The 27,895-nt window shown below is 46.6% G+C and overlaps 1 protein-coding gene across 1 annotated transcript in view; it reads left to right on the forward strand.

Annotated features, from left to right (window-relative positions):
* LOC138667018 (gastrula zinc finger protein XlCGF57.1-like) overlaps positions 1–27,895 on the forward strand; it is an 86,966-nt gene that overhangs the window by 38,196 nt on the left and 20,875 nt on the right. The window contains exons 2-6 of the mRNA XM_069755260.1: positions 5,086–5,235; positions 5,365–5,544; positions 5,626–5,749; positions 5,833–5,930; positions 9,904–9,994. Coding sequence (XP_069611361.1) covers positions 5,158–5,235; positions 5,365–5,544; positions 5,626–5,749; positions 5,833–5,930; positions 9,904–9,994 — 571 coding nt within the window. The 5' untranslated portion in view covers positions 5,086–5,157. The remainder of the gene's footprint in view (positions 1–5,085; positions 5,236–5,364; positions 5,545–5,625; positions 5,750–5,832; positions 5,931–9,903; positions 9,995–27,895) is intronic.

A 27,895-nucleotide genomic window follows, 5' to 3' on the forward strand; every position in this document is an offset into this window, starting at 1 on the left:
TAAGAGCTGAAGGGAGAAGTCTGCTCTGGTGAGTGGTAATGGGGGGGCACGGACTGTGTGATAGAGGGGACAGGACTCAGTCCTGGGGGGCACCGGGACTCTGCACATTAGGGTACAGCCGGCTCCACATGTAAGAGCTGAGGGGAGATGTCTGCACTGGTGAGCGGTAATGGGGGAGCAGGGACTGTGTGATAGACGGGACAGGACTCAGTCCTGGGGGGCACCGAGACTCCGCACATTAGGGTACAGCCGGCTCCACATGTAAGAGCTGAAGGGAGAAGTCTGCTCTGGTGAGTGGTAATGGGGGGCACGGACTGTGTGATAGAGGGGACAGGACTCAGTCCTGGGGGGCACCGGGACTCTGCACATTAGGGTACAGCTGGCTCCACATGTAAGAGCTGAAGGGAGAAGTCTGCACTGGTGAGCGGTAATGGGGGAGCAGGGACTGTGTGATAGAGGGGACAGGACTCAGCCCTGGGGGGCACCGGGACTCTGCACATTAGGGTACAGCCGGCTCCACATGTAAGAGCTGAAGGGAGAAGTCTGCTCTGGTGAGTGGTAATGGGGGGGCACGGACTGTGTGATAGAGGGGACAGGACTCAGTCCTGGGGGGCACCGGGACTCTGCACATTAGGGTACAGCCGGCTCCACATGTAAGAGCTGAGGGGAGATGTCTGCACTGGTGAGCGGTAATGGGGGAGCAGGGACTGTGTGATAGACGGGACAGGACTCAGTCCTGGGGGGCACCGAGACTCCGCACATTAGGGTACAGCCGGCTCCACATGTAAGAGCTGAAGGGAGAAGTCTGCTCTGGTGAGTGGTAATGGGGGGCACGGACTGTGTGATAGAGGGGACAGGACTCAGTCCTGGGGGGCACCGGGACTCTGCACATTAGGGTACAGCCGGCTCCACATGTAAGAGCTGAGGGGAGAAGTCTGCACTGGTGAGCGGTAATGGGGGAGCAGGGACTGTGTGGTAGAGGGGACAGGACTCAGTCCTGGAGGGCACCGGGACTCCGCACATTAGGGTACAGCCGGCTCCACATGTAAGAGCTGAAGGGAGAAGTCTGCACTGGTGAGCGGTAATGGGGGAGCAGGGACTGTGTGATAGAGGGGACAGGACTCAGTCCTGGGGGGCACCGGGACTCTGCACATTAAGGTACAGCCGGCTCCACATGTAAGAGCTGAGGGGAGATGTCTGCACTGGTGAGCGGTGATGGGGGAGCAGGGACTGTGTGATAGACGGGACAGGACTCAGTCCTGGGGGGCACCAAGACTCCGCACATTAGGGTACAGCCGGCTCCACATGTAAGAGCTGAAGGGAGAAGTCTGCTCTGGTGAGTGGTAATGGGGGGCACGGACTGTGTGATAGAGGGGACAGGACTCAGTCCTGGGGGGCACCGGGACTCTGCACATTAGGGTACAGCCGGCTCCACATGTAAGAGCTGAGGGGAGAAGTCTGCACTGGTGAGCGGTAATGGGGGAGCAGGGACTGTGTGATAGAGGGGACAGGACTCAGTCCTGGGGGGCACCGGGACTCTGCACATTAGGGTACAGCCGGCTCCACATGTAAGAGCTGAGGGGAGAAGTCTGCACTGGTGAGCAGTAATGGGGGAGCAGGGACTGTGTGATAGAGGGGACAGGACTCAGTCCTGGGGGGCACCGGGACTCTGCACATTAGGGTACAGCCGGCTCCACATGTAAGAGCTGAAGGGAGAAGTCTGCACTGGTGAGCGGTAATGGGGGAGCAGGGACTGTGTGATAGAGGGGACAGGACTCAGTCCTGGGGGGCACCGGGACTCTGCACATTAGGGTACAGCCGTCTCCACATGTAAGAGCTGAAGGGAGAAGTCTGCACTGGTGAGCGGTAATGGGGGGCAGGGACTGTGTGATAGAGGGGACAGGACTCAGTCCTGGGGGGCACCGGGACTCTGCACATTAGGGTACAGCCGTCTCCACATGTAAGAGCTGAAGGGAGAAGTCTGCACTGGTGAGCGGTAATGGGGGGCAGGGACTGTGTGATAGAGGGGACAGGACTCAGTCCTGGAGGGCACCGGGACTCCGCACATTAGGGTACAGCCGGCTCCACATGTAAGAGCTGAAGGGAGAAGTCTGCACTGGTGAGCGGTAATGGGGGAGCAGGGACTGTGTGATAGAGGGGACAGGACTCAGTCCTGGGGGGCACCGGGACTCTGCACATTAAGGTACAGCCGGCTCCACATGTAAGAGCTGAGGGGAGATGTCTGCACTGGTGAGCGGTGATGGGGGAGCAGGGACTGTGTGATAGACGGGACAGGACTCAGTCCTGGGGGGCACCAAGACTCCGCACATTAGGGTACAGCCGGCTCCACATGTAAGAGCTGAAGGGAGAAGTCTGCTCTGGTGAGTGGTAATGGGGGGCACGGACTGTGTGATAGAGGGGACAGGACTCAGTCCTGGGGGGCACCGGGACTCTGCACATTAGGGTACAGCCGGCTCCACATGTAAGAGCTGAGGGGAGAAGTCTGCACTGGTGAGCGGTAATGGGGGAGCAGGGACTGTGTGATAGAGGGGACAGGACTCAGTCCTGGGGGGCACCGGGACTCTGCACATTAGGGTACAGCCGGCTCCACATGTAAGAGCTGAGGGGAGAAGTCTGCACTGGTGAGCAGTAATGGGGGAGCAGGGACTGTGTGATAGAGGGGACAGGACTCAGTCCTGGGGGGCACCGGGACTCTGCACATTAGGGTACAGCCGGCTCCACATGTAAGAGCTGAAGGGAGAAGTCTGCACTGGTGAGCGGTAATGGAGGAACAGGACTGTGTGATAGAGGGGACAGGACTCAGTCCTGGGGGGCACCGGGACTCTGCACATTAGGGCACAGCCGGCTCCACATGTAAGAGCTGAATGGAGAAGTCTGCACTGGTGAGCGGTAATGGGGGAGCAGGGACTGTGTGATAGAGGGGACATGACTCAGTCCTGGGGGGTACCGGGACTCTGCACATTAGGGTACAGCCGGCTCCACATGTAAGAGCTGAAGGGAGAAGTCTGCACTGGTGAGCGGTAATGGGGGAGCAGGGACTGTGTGATAGACGGGACAGGACTCAGTCCTGGGGGGCACCGGGACTCTGCACATTAGGGTACAGCCGTCTCCACATGTAAGAGCTGAAGGGAGAAGTCTGCACTGGTGAGCGGTAATGGGGGGCAGGGACTGTGTGATAGAGGGGACAGGACTCAGTCCTGGGGGGCACCGGGACTCTGCACATTAGGGTACAGCCGGCTCCACATGTAAGAGCTGAAGGGAGAAGTCTGCACTGGTGAGCGGTAATGGGGGAGCAGGGACTGTGTGATAGAGGGGACATGACTCAGTCCTGGGGGGTACCGGGACTCTGCACATTAGGGTACAGCCGGCTCCACATGTAAGAGCTGAAGGGAGAAGTCTGCACTGGTGAGCGGTAATGGGGGAGCAGGGACTGTGTGATAGAGGGGACAGGACTCAGTCCTGGGGGGCACCGGGACTCTGCACATTAGGGTACAGCTGGCTCCACATGTAAGAGCTGAAGGGAGAAGTCTGCACTGGTGAGCGGTAATGGGGGAGCAGGGACTGTGTGATAGAGGGGACAGGACTCAGCCCTGGGGGGCACCGGGACTCTGCACATTAGGGTACAGCCGGCTCCACATGTAAGAGCTGAAGGGAGAAGTCTGCTCTGGTGAGTGGTAATGGGGGGGCACGGACTGTGTGATAGAGGGGACAGGACTCAGTCCTGGGGGGCACCGGGACTCTGCACATTAGGGTACAGCCGGCTCCACATGTAAGAGCTGAGGGGAGAAGTCTGCACTGGTGAGCGGTAATGGGGGAGCAGGGACTGTGTGGTAGAGGGGACAGGACTCAGTCCTGGAGGGCACCGGGACTCCGCACATTAGGGTACAGCCGGCTCCACATGTAAGAGCTGAAGGGAGAAGTCTGCACTGGTGAGCGGTAATGGGGGAGCAGGGACTGTGTGATAGAGGGGACAGGACTCAGTCCTGGGGGGCACCGGGACTCTGCACATTAAGGTACAGCCGGCTCCACATGTAAGAGCTGAGGGGAGATGTCTGCACTGGTGAGCGGTAATGGGGGAGCAGGGACTGTGTGATAGACGGGACAGGACTCAGTCCTGGGGGGCACCAAGACTCCGCACATTAGGGTACAGCCGGCTCCACATGTAAGAGCTGAAGGGAGAAGTCTGCTCTGGTGAGTGGTAATGGGGGGCACGGACTGTGTGATAGAGGGGACAGGACTCAGTCCTGGGGGGCACCGGGACTCTGCACATTAGGGTACAGCCGGCTCCACATGTAAGAGCTGAGGGGAGAAGTCTGCACTGGTGAGCGGTAATGGGGGAGCAGGGACTGTGTGATAGAGGGGACAGGACTCAGTCCTGGGGGGCATCGGGACTCTGCACATTAGGGTACACCCGGCTCCACATGAGAAAGCCAAATCCTAGTGGAGAAAGTCACAAGTTCCCATCACCCACTAGGATATAGCCACAGCCATATATGTGGTGTGCGGCTCTGCAGGTGGAGGTAGGTGCTGGAGATTCCCCATTACTGGGCGGGGGCAGAGACATTAACCCCCTCAGTGCTGCGGCCACTTTCCAGGAGACAGAATGTGTTCCCGTCTGTGTCGCTGTATCAGGGTCTCTCTGTATTGGATTACATTGGGTCACTTCCCTCCTGACTTCGCTCGCTGCTCTGTTACTGTACAGTCTCCATTATGGTCGTCACCAGCTTCATGTTGTCACTATCAGGAGATATTAATGTTCTATCATTATCTGTTACTGCCATCCCGATATCTGTGGATGTTACCGGCAGTTTAAAATTTTGTCTTGTTTTTATGAAATATTTAGTAAAGATTCAGATAATTTAGATTTTCTTTTTAGATTTGTTCTGTGTCTTTGGAAATATTCTGTGATAAATCTCTGTATGTGACTATAATGGACTGTGTGTTATACCGGGGGCAGGACGGGGCCATGACTGGATGTAGTGATCATGTGACACCGGTAACAGTTCCGGAGATTTCTTACATGGGATCTTTATGATGTTACATCGTCATCTTCTCCCCATTCAGGTCCCTAAAATATTGGATCCTCTCAGTGGAGATCTTCTATATAAGAGAATTCTCCTGAGTGACCCTACAAGGATGGATAGGGACAGGGACAAGATGGCGGAGAGGATATTACACCTCACCCTAGAGATCCTCTTCCGGCTTACTGGAGAGGTGAGAGATTCTGATGACGTCACATTACATCATTCTTATCTATGGGAATAACAGATGGACAGAACTGGAGAGGTGAGGACTCCGGAAAGGTCTGTAGTGAGGTTTATTAACGTGTCTCTCCATAACCAGGATTACACAGTAGTGAAGAAGACCTCTAGTGAGCGCTGTCAGGCCCCTGTGTCTGAGGGATGGGGAAGACCCCTGAGCCCAATCATAGAGCCTCCACCTCACCCCCTGATACATGAGGACATCAATGACCAGAAGATCCTAGAACTCACCTACAAGATGATTGAGCTGCTGACTGGAGAGGTGACACTGCTGGGAATGCTGGGACATTATACAGTAACGCTATGGAGGGATCAGGGAGATGACCGTATCATTGTGTGTCAGGTTCCTATAAGGTGTCAGGATGTCACCGTCTATTTCTCCATGGAGGAGTGGGAGTATCTAGAAGGACACAAAGATCTATACAACGACGTCATGATGGAGGTTCCCCAGCCCCTCACATCACCAGGTAATAGACACGACTAAATACACATGGCCTATTATTATCTGTATGTAAAGAATGAAGTCAGTCCCTGTATGTGTTTCCTCCAGTTCTCTCTGGTGGTGTCCTCTCACTGGATAGATGTCCCCGTCCTCTTCTTCCACAGGACTGTAAACAAGAAGATCCCAATGTTCCTCAGGATCATCAGGTAGATGGAGAGAAGGTGTCATGAGATCTCCCCTATGATGTGTAGAAGGTTGTGAAGGTCTTGTGTTCAGTATTGTTTTATCCACCAGTATTCTACACTGAACAGATAAATTATTAGAGACACTGTCACACTCACCTGAAACTTATAAGACACATGACCATGGAGTGCAGCATAAATTGGTTTGATTAGTTTTCAGAATGGTGAGATTGTGCTATCTGAATTACTTTGAAAAATGTCACAGCAAATTCACATATTGCCAACCCTATGCAGTTTTTAGATGCAATGATGCGGAATTAGAATATTTAGCAATCTCAATTACGGTACTTCGAACACTGTCCCAGCACAAGTAAATAAAAAAATTGCCAACTCTATCCTTTTAATAGGACAATAAAAAATATTAAGCTTAAAATACCTTTATTAATAACGGTAATGAGATATATATATACTGTATATATCACTACAAACAAAAGAGGCACCTGCACGAGTAGTAACACATGATTTGTACAAGTAGTAAGATGAATTAAAATATTTAAGATTTATTAAAGACCACCACTCCAGGTAAAATATGCTAAAAAGTTATATGAGAGTACAGCAGCAGCATAATTATCTAAAAAGGACCACATAAACCATCTACCACTTACAGCAGCAAGATTATGTATAGCATCATGAGTAGCTAAGAGGACCACAGAAGGATTGTACTGGGTAATAATAATAATAAAAAAAATATGAGTGGCAAAGCGTCAACCAAAAAGTAATATATAATCAGTCGTCATTTAATTTGTGATAGAGAAAATATGCAAAAAACATGTACAAAATCACACTCAAAAAGGTGCAAGTGCAAATGGAGAAAGAGGATGTTAGGGTTGATGGATGGCACTAAATAAATATGATAAAGTGCAATTGCAATCTGAAGTCCACCGTGCAGAGATGTTAAACTGCTGCTAGCGTGAACAATGACGGAACACACAGCGAGCGATTGCTTGTACACACTGAGTGAAACTCCACTCAGTGTGAACTGGAAGCTGAATTCCAAGCTCTGTTACTCCACAGAGAGGAACAGTGCTAAAGAGAACTAAGTGCTATGCCCTGTTAAACATCACAGGACAAGCACATGGACTGAACTCGCACTCAGAAACGAAGCATATGCTCTGCAACTGAGCTGTGTCACTCGCACACAAACAAAACTGATGCTCTAAAACTGAGCTTTTTTATTTGCACACAGAAACAAAACCAATGCTCTGCAACTGAGCTGTGTCACTCGCCCACGGAAAGGAGCCAATGCTCTGCAACTGAGCTGTGTCATTCACACACAAAAACTAAACCGATGCTCGACAACTGAGCTGTGTCACTCGCACACAGAAACAAAACAGATGCTCTGAAAAAAATACCCTGACTAGGGTTGAGCTTGGTCTGAAACTCTACTGTGCTAACCACACACAAGTAGGTAACAGATGCTAAGCCAAACATCTAATTGTCCCCACTGATGCTAGCTGCCTACCTATGTGTACAGTCCCAAAGCTAGACAGACATACGCCACTTGCAGACAGGTAGTAGGGTCTTCACTCACATAGTCACACACAAATGATACTAGTACCTCGGCTTGCACCTCTGAGGGCCTTTTAAACATTAGGCTCCACCCCAATCACTCACGCCCAGCCGGCCGTGACATGACCCGCAGGCCAATCCGGAGCTGCCACATCACGAACATGGTCAGTAAGGTGATTTCTGGACTTAGGTTCCAGAGCACAAGACTGCACCTGTGCAATACTGGTTACTATAGGTTTGGCTGGAAAGCCAGCAGTAACCAAGCACATACCAGGAGCCTGAGCATGATGCTGTGAATGACGTCTATGCTGTGCAGCATCCTGAGCAGCCGGACCTGAATGGGATACCGCAGAGGCAGATAAGGCCTGGGATCTATCCCGTACAGTGGGAGAATCCTGACACCAAACAGAGGATAAATATAAGAAGTTTTTATATAGCCAGGAAATTTGTTTAATCACAATGGATTACATGGCTGTGATCAAAATAGTGCAAGAAATGTAAAAAGATTAAATTGAAATGATCGCAATGGACCATGTCAAAGAAGTAACTGCGAAAGGGAAGACTGTTAGGTCCAGGGGATAAGGATAAGACAGAGTCCTGAGAGCTGAAGGGAGTTATTTATCTGGGTGTCGGTAGTCACTGGTGCACCAACGCGCGTTTCAGAACTGGTTCTTCATCAGGACTGCTCTTTGAGGAACCCCAACAGTAAGGGGAAGATGAGATGAGGTAGAGCCAGCAAAAAATACAGTGAAGGAGCTGTCAGTGAGGTAGGAGGCCGATGGAGCGGACCATAGTGAAGAGGAGCTGGTGATCCACAATATCGAATGCTGCAGAGAGATCAAGGAGAATTAGCATGGAGTAGTGACCATTAGATTTAGCTGTTAGTAGGTCATTAGAGACTTTAGTGAGGGAAGTTTCAGTAGAGTGTAAAGAGTGGAAACCGGATTGAAGAGGGTCGAGAAGAAAGTTATCTGAGAGATAGCGGATTAGACGGGAGTGAACCAGGCATTCGAGGAGTTTAGAGATGAAGAGAAGATTAGAGACAGGTCTATAGTTAGCCGCACAATTTTGGTCGAGGGATGGTTTCTTAAGTAATGGATGTTTGATGACATTCTTAAATGAGGAGGGAAAGATACCAGAATAGAAATATCCAGTGGTATTGGATGCATTATCTTCTGTAGATGTCTCCCTTTTAGGCTCAATACTGTAAGATGACATAGAAACCCCAGATATAACATATAGACAAGGAAGATTACAATCTGTTCTGAAAATAAACTGTGTTTTACTGAATTATGTTTATGAGAGAGATAAAGAGATAAGCAACTACATGGCTTGTTTAAAAAAATGTTCTCTTTCTAACAGTCACATAACTTAAACATTTGCCAACAGTTACATCCATTAGTTTTTACTGGCCCAGTGTCTTTCCTGATGGCACTTTCCTTGACTCCTTTCCCAAGCAGACCACTTTCGCTGTACAATCTGTTCTGGATTCGTCATCTAGATTTTTGTAAACTCCAAGTCCAAGTCAGGGTTATACTTAGCCTCTGTTCTTGTCGTCTCGGGGTCCCCACAAACACTTGGCTACCTTGCTTTACCTTTAGCTCAGAACCACTAGAGTTGCTTTTTCTACTTCCTAACTGCATCTCTAATCTGGTCCCAAGTCCTGTCAGCTGAACTCCAGTTTCTTGGCCACTTTTCAGTGGTCCGATTAGAGGCATTCTATTCACAGTCTTTCTTGGTACACATACCCCTGGTCCGGCCTTCTTGCTTTTCAGTCTTTCATTTTTCTTCAACTTTCAATCTACAACTAGTCTCTAGTAGCACCCAGAGATCTCTATATAGAGTAAATATCCAGATTTTCCTGCACACCTAATATCACGCCTCAAGTGACAACAATTTTCAGTAGATGCTACCACAACCTTACTCTACAGAGCCTCACATAGGAAACGGGCACTACAACTGCAGTCAATTGTATATACAGTGAACACCCTAGAAACATCTCCCAAGACTCCCCTGCCCAGCTGCAGGGCTGACCCCTTGTAACTCTCCCCTGCTCAACTGCCGGGCTGACCCTCTGTAACTCTCTCCTGCTCAACTGCTGGGCTGACCCTCTGTAACTCTCTCCTGCTCAACTGCCGGGCTGACCCTCTGTAACTCTACTGTTGGCATGGACCAGTATTCCTGGGGAACAATCTCAACATCTAATGGAATCTGTGATGCAATGAATTACTACTGTTCTGAAGGCTAATTTAGGCCTAACCCGCTACTAGATGCGTGTCTCTAATAATGTGGTCATTCATTTTATGTTTTATACTTGGTGGAGAAGACATGATTAAGCTGATCATAGACATTAGGGGATCTTTTTTGTTTTTCTACATAATTTGTTATGACTTCTCCATCTGCCTGACTTTTCCAATATTTCTTTTAGGGTGAAGATCTGCCCCATATTAATATTACAGAGACATATGTGAGGGGTGATAAGCGGCGCAAGAAGGAGATTACTACAGATAACCGCAAAGGTGAGTAGTGACCTCTAAATGCAGAGAAGTCACAGATATTACTCAGTCACTGCCTTGTAGAATAATTATAGGTGTTGATATTTTTCAGATTATGTTCACATAGAACTATTGATGCGGATTTTGCAGTTAAAGATCTAGGGTCTGATTCATTAAAACTAGCACTGTGTACACCAGTCCAAACAAAGGCATATGGTGGGCGAAGATGCACCATGAAAAAAAGTAAAGGGTTTGGTACCATGTTAGCCAGCTGAAAAAAGATTGCTCTCCTTGGTTAAAACAAGATAATCTTGTAGTTACGATACCTTTTAATGGATAACAAAAATAAAATAAATTATGTTACAAAGCAAGCTTGTCTGAGGAAGAGACCCTGAGTAGTATTGAAAGCTTGCTTTATAACTTTATTTATTTTATTTTTGTTAGCCATTAAAATCTATCATAACTTCAAGATTATTTTGTTTTCCCTACAGACACCGCTTAATGAATTTACTAGAAATGGTACTTGCGTCAGGGACAGACTGCAGGTACATGTTTGGTGGGCGTAAGTTACCCTACTGGAGTGGCATAACTGTTGGTGAATTTGGTGGGCACCAGCAGGCCCGGTCTATACTCCACCCACTTTGGACGAGCTACTGGGATTAACGTGAAAATGCAAAAAATTGCTAAATAATTTATGCAACTTCGCACTTTGTTAAAATTTTCTATCTTTTCAAAGTGTTTTATGCCAGAGTGCGCAGGCATAGGGTTTGAAAATTCTGGATGTAGATGGCCATGTTAGATATAGTGACAGTCATGTTTGCAAATTGCGTGTTTTTTTGGCTCCACGTGCAGCTCGAGATTTCCATTGTGGATCCATGTAGGAACTGCGTTCTTTTGCATGCACTATCTTGATCCATTAACTGGACCAGAATGAAGTAAAGATTAGCAAAGTCACTTGATGCCAATCGAATACATGTAAAATTGATATTTCGCAGATCTCTGCAAATTCGAACAATTTCGATTTGTGTAAATTGATATTTTTCACTTTGCAGATGGTTGCTGATGATTGCTGAAGGCTCCCGTGAGCTCAGGACTTGCCACGTGGGCTTTTCCGTGAAGCCTTGCAGCAAACACATTACATTACATGATGTAGTGGAACAAATCAGGAGGGCATATCAGAGACTTTAGTTGAGGCAGGGAATGCTGCACCCATTTTAGGTTGATTTGGGATTGTGAAAGGACATCAGCGTTCATAGCTCAGTGATAAAAAGAGAAAGCTCTAAAAGTTTAGACAATTTCTTCAGAGAGCCCTAAAACTTTAGACAATTTCCTCAGACAATGTGTGTTGCACAATTGCACAAATGAAGAAAATGTGTAGTATTCTATGAATCATACAGAGATTCCGTTGACCAGTAGAGAGAGACAGAAGATACGTGCCAGCAGCGGAGCCCAAGCCAGTGAGATGGATCTTGGATTTAGTGCTGCTGGGCTGGCATTTTTTTTTTCTTCATTTGATTTACACAGTTTTTTTTCTAATTTCTTTGTGCACTAGAAAATAGCAAGCCAGCACAATATGTGAAGAATATCTGAACTTGGTGTCAGTCAGAGGAAATGGGTTTGTCACAAGTGACTGACTGTGCTGAATTTGTCTTTTTTTAAATTAATTAATGTAAAAAAAATCCAGTCATTTCACTGTACAAGTTTGTTTTGTACACCTGTATACTATTATTTTTGATAACCCTAAACGTGACACCAGTATGTGGCGCCCCTGCACTCCAGCTGCCACAATTTTATCGCTTCCCTAATGGTGGTGGTATCATGCCTGGAAGTAAATGGAGCTCCCTACACTAGGTAAACCACGCATCCACACACAAGCCCAACGCTGACCAGAAGGGGGAGCACAAGCCCCTAGTTTGTAGGGTGACTGCCTCTTCTGGCTGGGAGGGAGGAGTAAAAGAGGGAGAGCAGAGAGTAGTGTGAGGAAGGAAAGAAGAAGCACATGGAGCACATGTTTTTTTCCAGGGTTGGAGCTATGGAAGGCTCACCCTAAGATTGCGACGAGAGGAGGACACCAGAGTCCCAGGCTACCAGGGACTGCAAACCCTGAGAGCAGAATCTGGAGACCAGGGGACTGCAGGTTCTCTGGCCACCTCTGCAGCACCAAAAGCATCACATTACAGAGGGCTCAGAGCTGGGCCTGAGAAGACAGCTTGCAATGTATGCTGGTTGTAGCTGCTACAAAACAGGCAAGCAGGGAGTACAGATCAGCTCAAAAGCTGTTCAATCTCCAAACAGGCGGGCATAAAAAGGAAGGCTTATTCTGCCCACTTAGTGGAGTGGACTCCAGCTGCTTCCAGACTGGCCAGAGCCTGAATCTAGTGACCAGAACCCCTGGATTCAACCTGCATCCATTACCAGTACAGGTAAAGACTGAATTTCTTCCTCTCCTTGTTCCTTTCTGCTGCACTGCTCACTACAACCCCTATCATCACCCCAGGGGCATGCTCCTGCTGATGGGAGCGATCCATCTTGCTGCATTACCATCAGTCCCCTAGGGACACCACATGCAGCACTGGCCATCCCTGGCCAGACACCTCAGCTGGCGTCATGACAAAGCCATAAACTATTATCCCCTGTAAATATTCCCCTTTCACTTGTTCGGTCAGGGCGACGGTGCAGGGCAATCGTCACTGTGACATCCCTGATAGACTGCCTGCCTGGCTACCGAGTACCTCGGCATGCACGACAGCGGAAAATACAGAAGGATTTTGCAGTTGCTGGCTTTTTGGACATGTACCTACGTACTTAGTGTGGCACCCCTGGGGGTATTTGCCACAAAAATAGTTACTGACATTAAATACAAATACTAAAATAGCAAGACTGCACTACCACCTCCGGCCAGAAGGGGGAGCTCCAGAGACTCCCCTTGATTAGTGTTGAGCATTCCGATACCGCAAGTATCGGGTATCGGCCGATACTTGCTGTATCGGAATTCCGATACCGAGATCCGATACTTTTGTGGTATCGGTATCGGATACATAGAGATGTGTAAAATAAAGAATTAAAATAAAAAATATTGATATATTTACCTCTCCGGCGGCCCCTGGACTCAGCGCGGGTAACCGGCAGGCTTCGTTGTTCAAAATCAGCGCTTTTAGGACCTGAGAATCACGTCCCGGCTTCTGATTGGTCGCGGGCCGCCCATGTGACCGCCACGCGACCAATCACAAGCCGCGACGTCACCGCAAGCTTTTTGAAAAATGAGCGCGTTAATGACTTTCAAAGACGTAGCGGCTTGTGATTGGTCGCGTAGCCGCGACCAATCACAAGCCGCGACGTCACCGCAAGCTATTAACGCGCTCATTTTTAAAAATGAGCGCGTTAATGGCTTTCAAAGACGTAGCGGCTTGTGATTGGTCGCGTGGCCGCGACCAATAACAAGCCGCTACGTCTTTGAAAGTCATTAACGCGCTCATTTTTCAAAAAAGAGCGCGCTAATAGCTTGCGGTGACGTCGCGGCTTGTGATTGGTCGCGTGGCGGTCACATGGGCGGCCCGCGACCAATCAGAAGCCGGGACGTGATTCTCAGGTCCTAAAAGCGCTGATTTTGAACAAAGAAGCCTGCCGGTTACCCGCGCTGAGTTCAGGGGCCGCCGGAGAGGTAAATATATCAATATTTTTTATTTTAATTCTTTATTTTACACATCCCTATGGATCTAAGGGCCTGAAGGAGAGTTTCCTCTCCTTCAGACCCTGGGAACCATGAGAATACCTTCCGATACTTGATGTCCCATTGACTTGTATTGGTATCGGATATCGGTATCGGCGATATCCGATATTTTTCGGGTATCGGCCGATACTATCCGATACCGATACTTTCAAGTATCAGACTGTATCGCTCAACACTACCCTTGATCCATTCTGGTCTGAGTAAAGAACTGGCAGTTGGGCTAAGGAGTTGAAAGTGAGAGGTCATACAGCTGAATTTCTAACAGCCCTATGACGGTTTCCAGGCCCAAATCACCGGCCTGAGGAGAAGAGGGACAGAGAAAAAGGACATTGTGAGAACCGGGTAGCATTAATCACTACCCAGAACAGGCGCAAAGACGGATACCGGGTCCGCGGCTGTATTCATTATATATAATACAGCAACCGGAAAAACGTGAGGTGATATCAGCTTCACTAGGGCCGGATGCAGCAACAGACACAGAGTTCAGCGGTACTCCCGGAGGGGGTAAGCCGATAAAAGGACTCGGGTTGCCCGTCGAACCAGGGCCCGGAGGGGACAGATTGGGCCGGCAGCCAGTTCACATACAGCAGCAGGGCCACACAGAAACTGCGTACAATAAGAGGCGAAGACCCCGGCAGGGTCAAAGTAACTCAGAGTTCCCATACAGACTCCGGTGACAGGACTGGATTGTAAATCCCTTTATGTTGAAGTAAACTGGTTAAACGTTTCAGTGCCTCAGTCTTTCATTTGGACAATAGCCATCTATCCAGGATCAGGATCATCACCGCTGGGAGAACCTGCTGCTGATCAAGTAAGTGCCTGTTCCCTCATGATACCCCTTACACTGTGCATTGCCTGAGGCCACAGCACCGGGTCAAGCCACCCGTGACATCCCCCTCAAGAGACAGACCCCATTGGTCCGGTGCTGGGTACCCCGGTCTCCTGGGCGTCACAATTGGCGTCACGAACAGGATCGAGCCAGCCCGTATACCGGGTATTGTGTGCCGTGATTGGAGACCAAAACTGTGAAAACTTGGATGAAAAATCTTGACAATTGACTTTATTAAAGAAAATTCCGTTCCCCATTGAAAACTATTGAAAGTGACTTTTCCCCATTGGTTATAATGGAGTAAAGATGGCCGCCATCCCCTGAGGTAATCACCTCGTAACCGTTAGGCACGAGACTGTTAATTGGGCTACGCCATTACTTGAGCCCCAGTCTGACTGAAAAACTTCAGAATCCGCCTTTACTGAGCGCGCGGCGGGCGGGAGCAGCAGGGGGCGTCATTGTGGGCGGCATTAAGCTGAGCGCTCTGACGTCAGAGCAAGGGGAAAACCAATCCTGCTGCACAGCGGAACGAATCTACACTATCCCGACGGAAGCGGAGGACCGGAAGGGTCCGGATTAACTAAGGGGGCACAGTATGTCGCAGCACGGAGACGTCGCAGCACCCGGCGACGCTAATGCAGCTGAAAGACAGAGTGTCGATAGAGAGTCCAGCAGCGCAGCGGTGCAAGGAGTGGCGCCCATCATGCCGGTGCTGATGCCATATACCCCGGGTGGCTCGTGGCTTCCAATGTATGAAGGTGAGCCTAATACCCTTGACAATTTCAGAGAAAAGATGCTGGCCCATTTTGACATGTTCCCTGTGGGTGAAGTTCAGCGTGTTAGTCTCCTGATGATGCAGTTAAGTGGCCATGCTAAGCGAGAAGTCACAGCATGGGCAGCTGATCTAAAAGGCACTGTTGAACGCATATTTGCTGGATTAAAAGCTACATTTGAAACCACGGCCAGCAGCAAAGCTAAAATACGATTCTTTAATTGCAAACAAAAAGCTAATGAGGGCGTGAGAGACTTTGCCTTAAACCTGCAGGAAGCCCTTAAATCACTTACACTGGCTGAACCCATTTTTAACACCGGAGCGGATAAACTGCTAAGAGATCAATTTATTGAGGGACTCTACACCCCTTCTCACCGGGGGCATGTGAGCATGCTTGTTTTTAAGAACCCTGAATTGACATTTGCCCAATTAAAGGAGAGCACTATACGTCTCCAGCTGGCAGAGGCACCTCGGGATCAGGATCCTGCGCAACCCATGGCAGAGGCACCTCAACAACAGGGAGTGCCAGTGACATCAGCTATGTCTGGGGCCATTGCTAAGCCCCTGGGGCCCAGTACTAATGAGGCTCTTCAACAAAAGCTTGACTCTTTAGCTGATGTTGTTGCTTCAATGGCTAAAACCATGCAGGAGATGAGAGGACACAAGATGGAGTTGGCAAACTGTAGAGAGGATGTTCAATGGATGAGACCCCGGAGATACCCGACATGGAGAGGACGACCCCGCGACCGCTACCAACCGGATGGACAGCCCATTTGCCGCTGTTGCCAGCAGCCGGGCCACTTTGCACGAGATTGTGATTTAAACGGGAATCCCCTGGGAATGCGGGCCACTTCGCAGGAATGAACTTTCAAGGCCCAACACCCTGGCACGACAGGTACATCGGAGGACGACCCATTATCCCTATCGTGCTGGACGGAATTCCCCTCAACGCTTTGCTGGACACAGGTTCCCAGATTTCATCTATACCGTATATCCTTTATAAGAGGTACTGGGCTGATGCAGATATTGATAAAGGGCCCTCTGATGTTGAACTAGATATATGGGCCAGTAATGGTAAGTTGGTACCGAAACTAGGATTCAGGGAGATGACCATAAAGATTGGTAAAGTAGAATTGAAGAAACAGGGTATAATTGTTGTTGATGTTGACCGGCGGAACTGTAAACCCACTGTATTGATAGGAATGAATGTGTTAGAGAACTGCTTTTCCGAAGTTATTTCTGTCTTACAGCAAATTGCTGAAACTGCCCAATCCTGCCAGCAGAGAGTTCTCCGAAGGGAAATAAAAGTATTGATGTTAAGGCAACAGGTAGAAGTTGCAGGTGGAGAAATCGGCAGTGTGAGGGTAAGTGATCCGACATCTATTGTAATCCCACCAAAAACAGAAATGCTGGTATGGTGTAGAGCAGCCATTGGTACTAAGGGACGAGATTATCAAGCCTTAATAGAACCAGTGTACACCGACAGCAGGCCCACTATACTCACAGCACGAGGGGTAGTCGAGGTACACCGGGGACGAGTGCCGGTACGACTTTTGAACTGTGGAGAGGAAGAGGTCACTTTGCCAAGGTATGCTACAGTGGCAAAGCTATATACTGTTGACAACAATGCCATCACAACCATTGAGCCCTTAGAACCAACCTGTCAGGTGGAAGGCAACGGCTCAGACGGAGAATTGGAGGATTGGTGCCAACAGCTACACGTGGGCATAAATTCAACACCTACCCATCAAAAACAAGGGGTGTATAGGCTAGTGACGGAATATGAACAAGTCTTCAGTAAACACCCATTGGACTTCGGACGGATAGAAGGGGTAGAACACACAATCCCCACCGGTGACCATCCCCCAATAAAAGAAAGATATAGACCCATACCGCCCGCTCACTATCAGTGTGCAAAAGATATGCTGAGGGAGATGAAACAGGCCGGGGTAATAAGAGACAGCTGTAGCCCCTGGGCGGCCCCTCCAGTGATTGTCAAAAAAAAGGACAGAACCATGAGAATGTGTGTAGACTACCGGAAGATTAATAACATCACCCATAAAGACGCCTACCCCTTGTCTAGGATAGAAGAGTCCTTAACTGCTTTGAAATCTGCTAATTATTTTTCCACCTTAGACTTAACAAGCGGGTATTGGCAAGTCCCTGTGGCTGAGAGAGATAAGGAAAAGACGGCATTCACCACACCAATGGGTCTATGTGAATTTAATCGCATGCCGTTCGGACTCTGCAACACATCCGGTACCTTCCAGCGGCTGATGGAATGCTGCCTCGGACACAAGAACTTCGAGACCGTCCTCCTGTACCTAGATGATGTGATCGTCTACTCAAAGACTTACGAACAACACTTAATAGACCTGGCAGAAGTGTTCGAAGCCTTATCCAGGTATGGCATGAAAGTCAAGCCATCCAAATGTCACCTTCTCAAGCCAAAGGTACAGTACCTGGGACACATCGTGAGTTCGGAGGGAGTAGCACCAGATCCCGAGAAAATAAGCGCCATAAGGGATTGGCCAAGACCTACCAGCGCAAAAGAAGTGAGACAATTCCTGGGATTGGTGGGTTACTATCGCAGATTTATAAAAGGATTTACCAAGTTGGCAGCACCCTTGCAAGACACCTTGGTAGGGCAGACAAAGAAACCTTCAAACCGAAACCCTCCTTTTCAGTGGAACGATGAAAGGGAAGACTCCTTTGAACAACTAAAGAAGGCACTAACCGGAGAAGAGGTTCTGGCATACCCAGATTACCATCAACCTTTCATCCTCTACACCGATGCCAGTAATGTGGGACTAGGAGCAGTGCTGTCACAAAAGCAAGAAGGTCGGGAGAAAGTCATCGCCTTTGCAAGTAGAAAGCTCCGGCCTACTGAAAGAAATTCAGAAAATTACAGCTCCTTCAAATTGGAACTACTGGCAGTAGTTTGGGCTGTGACTGAACGTTTCAAACACTATCTGGCCGCTGCAGAATTTATTGTCTACACTGACAACAATCCGTTGACCCACCTGGACACAGCCAAATTAGGTGCGTTAGAACAGCGATGGATAGCCCGGTTATCTAATTACAACTTCATAATCAAGTATCGAGCAGGTCGCAAGAATGGAAATGCCGATGCACTATCCCGGATGCCACACTTGAGAGATGTAGAAGAGGAAACGGGGGAGCTTGAAGAGATTGAACTACCAGCCTTCCATCGTCCCAAGGCAAAACATCATCAGTCAAGTACCTATCAGAAAGAACAAGAGGTGAATTTTAATCCGTTAGCACACCATAGATGGGCTGACACCCAAGACAGCAATCCGGCTGTGAAGTTGGTGAAGGAACTGTTGACTGAGCAAAGTGCATATCCCGATGAGGATGCCCCAGAAGAGACGCATCAACTCTGGAAAGAGAGAGGCAAAATGTTCCTGTATCAAGGGAAGCTCTGTAGAAGATACACCAATCCGAAAACACATGAATTGGTTTGGCAGATTATTGTGCCTAAACAAGATGTGAAGATGGTCCTCGAAGCTTACCATAATGGTGCTGGTCACTTCGGTTGGAAAAAGTTAGAAGTACTTCTAAGAGAAAGATTTTATTGGGTCGGGATGAGAAAATCAATCGAACAGTGGTGCAGAAACTGTGGCCCGTGCAACCTCAGAAGAAACGATCAAAAGAACCAAAGAGCACCACTGCAGCCCATAATCACCAAACAACCACTTGAACTTGTAGCCATAGACCACGTGAAGTTGACACCAAGCCGGTCCGGCTATGTCTATGCCTTGACCATCGTGGACCATTATTCACGCTTCTTGGTAGTAGTACCCGTAAAAGATTAAACAGCGGCCAAAGCGTTCCAAACGTACTCTTGTAGACCCCATGGATATCCGGAACAGGTTCTCACCGACCAAGGTACAGCCTTTGAATCAGAGATCTTCAGAGAATTCTGTAATATGTATGGTTGCAAAAAGATCCGGACGACGGCCTATCATCCACAAACAAACGGCTTATGCGAGAAGATGAACCATATTGTAATAGACCTACTAAAGACTTTACCTGAGACAGAAAGGAATCAATGGCCAGAGAAATTGCCTGACTTGGTGGATCTGTATAATCATGTCCCGGTGAGCTCCACCAACTGCATCCCAGCTTACCTTATGCGTGCAAGACCCGGCCAATTACCAATCGATCTAGAAATGGGAATTCTGAAACCAGATGCAGAAGTTCAAGACTCCAATTGGGATATCATACGGCAAAAGCAGTATCGCCAAGTGCAAGAGAGTGTGGAAAAAAGCCTTCAGCAAACTAGAGAAAGACAAGAGCGAACTTTCAACCAGAATGCTCTAGCGACCCCATTAAGACCGGGTGACCAAGTGCTCAAGAGAAATCGTCGAACCAATAAACTAGACAATCAGTGGGAAGCCGTACCCTACACAGTTTTACCAACAAGAATGGATAATCCTAAAATGTGTCTCATTAGCAAAAACGGAGGCTTAACATCTGTACTAGTGTCAAGAGACAATCTTAAATTATGTCCGGAAGCACTGAAAGAGCCAGAAGTTGTCCAGCCAGAACCAGAAGTTATTCAACCCATACTGGTTCAACCAGTAAAGGAAAAAGAAGAGGAAATGTATCACACCTGTATAGGAGACTTTCCCAAAACCCTACTAACATACCATGGTGCAGTAGTGATTCCCATGGTGGCCTTTTACCCAACACCAAACCCAATACCAGAAGTCCCAAGACAGGAAGAGGCTGACCCCGTACTACAGGAGGTTCCAGGCCAGGAAGAACAGATTCCTGATCAGAGTAATCCCATTCACGGTGGACTTGCCAACTCCATAGTAGTGGAATTATCTTTAGCAGAGCGGGCAGATACTACATCCACAGTAGACAGTAGTACACCACATGAAGAGACACCGCTATTACGTAGATCACAGCGTAGTACCCAGGGTCAATTACCGGCCAGGTATGCGGATTACCAACTATAAAACTATAGTCATTGTTATCATTCTGCAACATTTAAGCCCAGTACCTACAGAGACTTGTCTGTATGAACTTCTTGCATATTCTTGAACTTTTTATCAGCCCGGAGGCGCTAAATCAAAACTCTGGAAAGTCTGCTTTTTGAACTTTGCTTTTTGCTCTTTTTGAACTTTCTTTAGACTTTATATTGATAACTCCGTTGGAACTAAATTCCTGGACACAAAGTGCAGTGCCTTTCCTAGTACCTTCAAGGATAGAACTGTATTAATGGACGCTATTTGAAGTGACTTTTTACAGAACTCTATTTTTGTTTCTTTGAGTGGTTTTTGTAACTTTTCATTTTTAAGACTCTGTACATATTAATTGTTATTTCAAAATGTTATCGTCCCACAGTCCCGGAGTACTGTTCTTAACTAAGGGGGAATGTGGCACCCCTAGGGGTATTTGCCACAAAAAATAGTTACTGACATTAAATACAAATACTAAAATAGCAAGACTGCACTACCACCTCCGGCCAGAAGGGGGAGCTCCAGAGACTCCCCTTGATCCATTCTGGTCTGAGTAAAGAACTGGCAGTTGGGCTAAGGAGTTGAAAGTGAGAGGTCATACAGCTGAATTTCTAACAGCCCTATGACGGTTTCCAGGCCCAAATCACCGGCCTGAGGAGAAGAGGGACAGAGAAAAAGGACATTGTGAGAACCGGGTAGCATTAATCACTACCCAGAACAGGCGCAAAGACGGATACCGGATCCGCGGCTGTATTCATTATATATAATACAGCAACCGGAAAAACGTGAGGTGATATCAGCTTCACTAGGGCCGGACGCAGCAACAGACACAGAGTTCAGCGGTACTCCCGGAGGGGGTAAGCCGATAAAAGGACTCGGGTTGCCCGTCGAACCAGGGCCCGGAGGGGACAGATTGGGCCGGCAGCCAGTTCACATACAGCAGCAGGGCCACACAGAAACTGCGTACAATAAGAGGCGAAGACCCCGGCAGGGTCAAAGTAACTCAGAGTTCCCATACAGACTCCGGTGACAGGACTGGATTGTAAATCCCTTTATGTTGAAGTAAACTGGTTAAACGTTTCAGTGCCTCAGTCTTTCATTTGGACAATAGCCATCTATCCAGGATCAGGATCATCACCGCTGGGAGAACCTGCTGCTGATCAAGTAAGTGCCTGTTCCCTCATGATACCCCTTACACTGTGCATTGCCTGAGGCCACAGCAGCGGGTCAAGCCACCCGTGACATCCCCCTCAAGAGACAGACCCCATTGGTCCGGTGCTGGGTACCCCGGTCTCCTGGGCGTCACATTAGCATGTCTTCTCATTTCATTTTTGAGAATGGGGAATAATTTAGGTCGAAAAGATGACCTTTTGTCAAGTTCCCTTTAAAGTTTTGGACAGGATAAGTCAAAGCAATGACTTTAATTGCATATAATTGTTGTAGAATTACATCATACGAGCAGTTCATAGGAGAAAACCGACCAACATAACAGAGTTTAAACTGGTTTCTAGGGAGGAAACGGTAAAATTCCTCCAAGCCGATGTGTTGGACAAATCAAAAGTTCACACTGTTAATATTGGATAAATTTACATATTTGAACTGAACAATTGCAGGGTAAAAATGTTTTGCTTGATTTACTGTAGTTCTCTTTATTTACTTTTTACAATCATTTTCTTTAAGATGTTGCAAAAAATAAGAAAAAAAAAATCAATGAGTTAGTACAACATGGATATGCAATCAAATAAGTGGTTAAAACCTGGGAGAAAACATACACGGAGTAGAAAAACATAAGGGACTCTGGCGCTAGACGAGCAATCCGCACTTATTATCAGTGTCTTAAGCGTTGAGCAACGTGCCAGAAGAGTGCTAATATCAGGTCAACTTCAGGCTGAGATGAGGGATGGAAAAACAGAACACCTAACAAAAAGGAATTAGACATAGAGAGAATTCAACTACTGTGATACTTGGGGATCTGGGGTTAGGACAGTATCCACCCAAAGACCCCAGACATTTTGAAATTTAGCAGGACATCCCCTATTCTAAAAGGTAATTTTCTCTTTTGAAATGGTAGTATTTACCAGAGCTTTCCATCTGCCGATTGTGATGTATATCAGCCGTACAGTGGAACACAATTGTTTTACAGGCTAAGAATTAGGGCTCTGTCACATGTCTTGATATTACCGGTACTGAAAAAAACAGTCCCGGAGATATCTGTGTATGTGTGGCAAACGTGTGCCGCATCAGTATCGCACGTACCGGCACCTAAGAAAGCTGACACAGTTCGCGTTGATCTCAGGCGCCAGGTGCTGAAGACATCTCACATCATTGTCCCCTCTTGAGAAAAAGGAGATGTATTCCAGCTTCTTTGAATCCAAAAATTTATTAGAAAATGCTTTTTAAAAAACCATGGCAATGGCAAAGTTCACATGGCAAGATACAGTTACGAGTTTCAAATGCTCGAGGCGTCCTTTGTCAAACTATACATGTACAAGTCCTATACAACTTTTATTCAAAATGTGATCAATAGAAAGTGATTTCAAATCATATGACAAACATGCTAATCACATTAAAAAAGGGAAGCGAGGGAGGGGAAGCAAAGGAAAGGGAAAGAAACAAAAGAAAAAAACGTAAAATACGGTAGATAAAATCATGTCAGTACATGCATATACTTAGGCACAAAAACAAAAAAAATAATAATAATAATGGAATGGCATGTTCCCAAATAAAAAATCCAAAATGTCTCTCTGGTCATTAGAAGTCTCTTGATGTTTCCTCCTCTCAATGGATGGTCAATGCATTCTATTACAGAAATCCTAAATCAAGCAGTACTTCTTTGATGACAATGAATAAAATTCCTGGATGCCATTGAAATGGCGCGATGTGAACTGGAAAGAGAAACAATGTCAGTTATATGTTCAGAAATTCTGACCTTTAAATTGCGGGTTGTGCAACCTATATACATCAGATTGCATTCAATGCATTTAATCATGTAGACAACATTGCGAGAGTTGCAGGTTATATATTGTTGAATTTTAATTTATTGGGTGTTATTGAAGATGGAGAATGTGCGAGTTGTTGCAGAATGTTTACATGATCTATATCTACAGTGGAGGAAATAAGTATTTGATCCCTTGCTGATTTTGTACGCCCACAGACAAAGATGTGAACAGTCTATAATTTTAAGGGTAGGTTAATTTTAACATTGAGAGATATCAAAAATAAATTCCAGAAAAAAATACATTGTATAAATTATATAAATTTATTTGCATTTTGCAGTGAGAAATAAGTATTTGATCCCTTACCAACCATTAAGAGTACTGGCTCCTACGGAAAAGTTAGATGCTCCTAATTAACTTATTACCTGCATTAAAGACAGCGGTCTTACACAGTCACCTTTATAAAAGACTGCTGTCCACAGACTCAATTAATCAGTGAGACTCTCACCTCTACAACATGGGCAAGACCCAAGAGCTTTATAAGGATGGCAGGGATAAGATCATAGACCTGCACAAATCTAGAATAGGCTACAAAACCATAAGTAACACACTGGGTGAGAAGGACAACTGTTGGTGCAATAGTAAGAAAATGGAAGAAATACAAAATTACTGTCAATTGACATTGATCTGGGGCACCATACAAAATCTCACCTCGTGGGGTATCCTCGATCATGTGGAAGGTAAGAGATCAGCCTAAAACTACACATGGGGAACTTGTTAATGATCTTACGGTAGCTGGAACCACAGTCACAGTCCCTGATGAAGAAGGCATATGTGCAGTCCCGTCTGAAGTTTGCCAATGAACACCTGGATGATTCTGTGAGTGACTGGGAGAAGGTACTGTGGTCAGATGAGATGAAATTTGAGCTATTTGGCATTAACTCAACGTGCCATGGTTGGTAGAAGAGAAATGCTGCCTATGACTCAAAGAAAACCGCGCCCACTGTCAAGCATGGAGGTGGTATATTATGTTTTGGGGGTGTTTCTCTGCTAAGGACACAGGACTACTTCAGCACATCAATGGGAGAATGGATGGAGCCATGTACTGTCAAATCCTGAGAGACAACTTCCTTCCCTCCGCCAGGTCATTAAAAATGGACCGTGGCTGGGTCTTCTAGCAAGTCTCACCCAAAACATACAGCCAAGGTAACAAAGGAGTGGCTCAAAAATAACTACATTAACCCTGCTGTTGTCTTCGGTCTGGGGAGACCGATTTTGAACTTTGGTATTTTTTTGGGTGTTCAAGATGCGGTTCTGAAACTTGTGGTTGATTGACTTAAATGAGGATGGGTCGGTCAGCCACGGGTTTCAGAGCCGCATCTTGAATATTTTAAAAAATATTGAAGTTCAAGGTCAGTCGTTTTTGTCCGAAGACAACAGCAGGGTCATGGAGTGCCCTAGCCAGTCTCCAGACCTTAATCCCGTAGAAAACTTATGGGGGAGTTGAAGCTCCGAGTTGCCAAGCAACAGCCTCAAAATCTTAATGATTTAGAGATGACCTGCAAAGAGGAGTGGACCAAAATTCCTCCTGAATCCTGACATGTGCGCAAACCTCATCATCAACTACAAAAAAAGTCTGACTGCTGTCTTGCAAACAAGGGTTTTGCCACCAAGTATTAAGTTTTGTTTGATCAAATACTTATTTCTCACTGCAAAATGCAAATACCTTTATATAATTTATACAATGTGATTTTCTGGATTTATTTTTTATATCCTCTCAGTGTTAAAATTAACCTACCTTTAAAATTATAGACTGTTCATGTCTTTGTCAGTGGACAAACTTGCAAAATCATGAAGTGATCAAATAATTATTTCCCCCACTGAATAACCTCTTCAGCCAAAGAAACCCAGATGGTTTAATAATGTATTTTGTCTGACTGTGGGATTAAAGAGGCTAGGTGAAATAATATTTCCCAATGTCGCAGCTCTCTCAAACTGTTATGGAAAGTGAAAGAAGACATTTGGGCATGACTACTAAGAGGACCAGATGACATTCCAATTTAAATCCCTCACAGTCTGCAACAGTTCAAAAGCATATGTCTGATTTAACTATTAAAATGGCTGACATGGGTGGTCTTGTTGTGGTTATGGACACAGACACATATAAAGGCCATATCAATTCTCTTTTGCAGGATGAAACTACTTATACTAAACTTTCTATTGATCCTACCAAAAACTTTCAGGTGGAGGTGCATAAATTGGTGGATGAGGGATTTCTTTGGTTGTACTTTCCAAGGAACAGGCTGATTTCCTGAAAGTTGATCACCCAGTGCTTCCTATTATGCATGCACTATCAAAAGTCCACAAGAATGTGTCACCACCACCAATGAGACCGATAATCTCTGGCAATGGGTCCATCACTGAACACTTGACTGAATGCCTGGACTCACTTCTTGAACCATTATGTTTGAGAACGCAGGGTTTCCTTAAAGACTCCAGGAATGTCTTGGATCAATTTACCGACATCTGGAGCTATGATTTTTCATGGTTAAGGTGTGACGTAACAGCTCTGTATACATCAATTCCTCAAAATGTGGCTGTCAAGGCACTTGAATATCATTAACAAAATATAGTGATTTTTCATCTCATTTGTTCATGTATATGATCTAGGTTAAATATTGTTTGAAAGACACTGCAAGCTCTAGTGATAATTTATGCAAGACAGTGTGAGTTTATTGGACACTAGATGGTGGCCCGATTCTATCGCATTGGGTATTCTAGAATATGCATGTCCACGTAGTATTTTGCCCAGTCACGTAGTATTTTGCCCAGTCACGTAGTATAATGCTCCATGCAGTTATGGCCCCATAGATGCCCCATATAATGCTCCATGCAGTTATGGCCCCATAGATGCCCCATATAATGCTCCATGCAGTTATGGCCCTATAGATGCCCCATATAATGCTCCATGCAGTTATGGCCCCATAGATGCCCCATATAATGCTCCATGCAGTTATGGCCCCATAGATGCCCCATATAATGCTCCATGCAGTTCTTTATGGCCCCATAGATGCCCCATATAATGCTCCATGCAGTTCTTTATGGCCCCATAGACGCTCCATATAGCATGGTGCCACATGTAATGCTGCTGCTGCAATAAAAAAAAAAAATCACATACTCACCTCTCGTCGCTGCTCCTCAGCGTCCCGTCTCTCCGCACTGACCGTTCAGGCAGAGGGTGGCGCGCACACTAATACGTCATCGCGCCCTCTGACCTGCACAGTTACTGCAAGAGGACGGGAAGACGGAGCGGTGTCCGGCGGATGGAACGTGGACAGGTGAATATGAAATACTCACCTGCTCCTGGCGCTGTCCCTGCCTGTCCCATGGTACCGCAGCTTCTTCGCGCAGGGGAGTGTGGAGCGGCCGCCCGGCACTGACTGCAGTGGAGTAGGGAGGGACTAATTGGACTGTGCCCATCGCTGATTGGTCGCGGCAGCCATGACAGGCAGCTGGCGAGACCAATCAGCGAATGAATAACCATGACAGAAGTTGCCGACAGAAGAACAGACACAAAGACGGAAGTACCCCTTAGACAATTATATATATATATAGATAACTCAGTATAAGAAACACATGGGAGCACATCAACAAACATTAGATAAGCGACCTAATAACACAACATGACGTTTCGACTCTCCCGAGTCTTAATCATACCATCGCTTAGTAGGGTGATAATGATACGTAAATGTAGCAAATCCTTTGTTTTGGATAGTTCTATAGTTCTTTCTTTTTGGATAGGGCTAGTTGCTGATAAGGTAATCAAATGCCAATGGCTGTATGCTGCCCTGTGCGTAGGACCTGTGTTGTGCGTCTTGAATGGCGGCGCTCCCGCACCTTGTAGATGCCAGCGTCATGATCTAGGTTACACACTTCCTGATGTCACATATTTTCTGGTATGGCAGATACATTGATACATTGATGACACATTGATCATTTGGTCTAGTGATGTATCTGCCATACCAGAATTCATTTGGTAACTCAATTCTACCCAATTCATCCTTTCTTTACACACTGCTCATTTGTCTTCTATTTCACTTTTCAATTTACAAAGCTTTACAAAGAGAGCTGTGACATTGGGAAATATTATTTCACCTAGCCTCTTTAATCCCACAGCCGGACAAAAGACATGGTTAAACCATCAGGGTTTTTTTTGGCTCCGTAGGATCTAGATGTAGAACATGTAAACACTCTCCAACAACTTGCCCATTCTCCAACTTCGACAACACCCAACAACTCAAAATTCAACAATGTATTAACTTGCAACTCTCGCAATGTTGTCTACATGATTAAGTGCATTGAATGCAATCTGATGTACAGTGCCTTGCGAAAGTATTCGGCTCCCTGGAACTCTTCAACCTTTTCCTACATATCATGCTTCAAACATAAAGATACCAAATGTAAATTTTTGGTGAAGAATCAACAACAACAAGTGGAACACAATTGTGAAGTTGAATGAAATTTATTGGTTATTTAAAATTTTTGTGAAAATTCAAAAACTGAAAAGTGGGGCGTGCAATATTATTCGGTCCCTTTACTTTCAGTGCAGCAAACTCACTCCAGAAGTTCATTGTGGATCTCTGAATGATCCAATGTTGTCCTAAATG

This window comes from Ranitomeya imitator, chromosome 2 (genome assembly GCF_032444005.1).
Source record: "Ranitomeya imitator isolate aRanImi1 chromosome 2, aRanImi1.pri, whole genome shotgun sequence".
NCBI classification, from domain to species: Eukaryota; Metazoa; Chordata; class Amphibia; order Anura; family Dendrobatidae; genus Ranitomeya; species Ranitomeya imitator.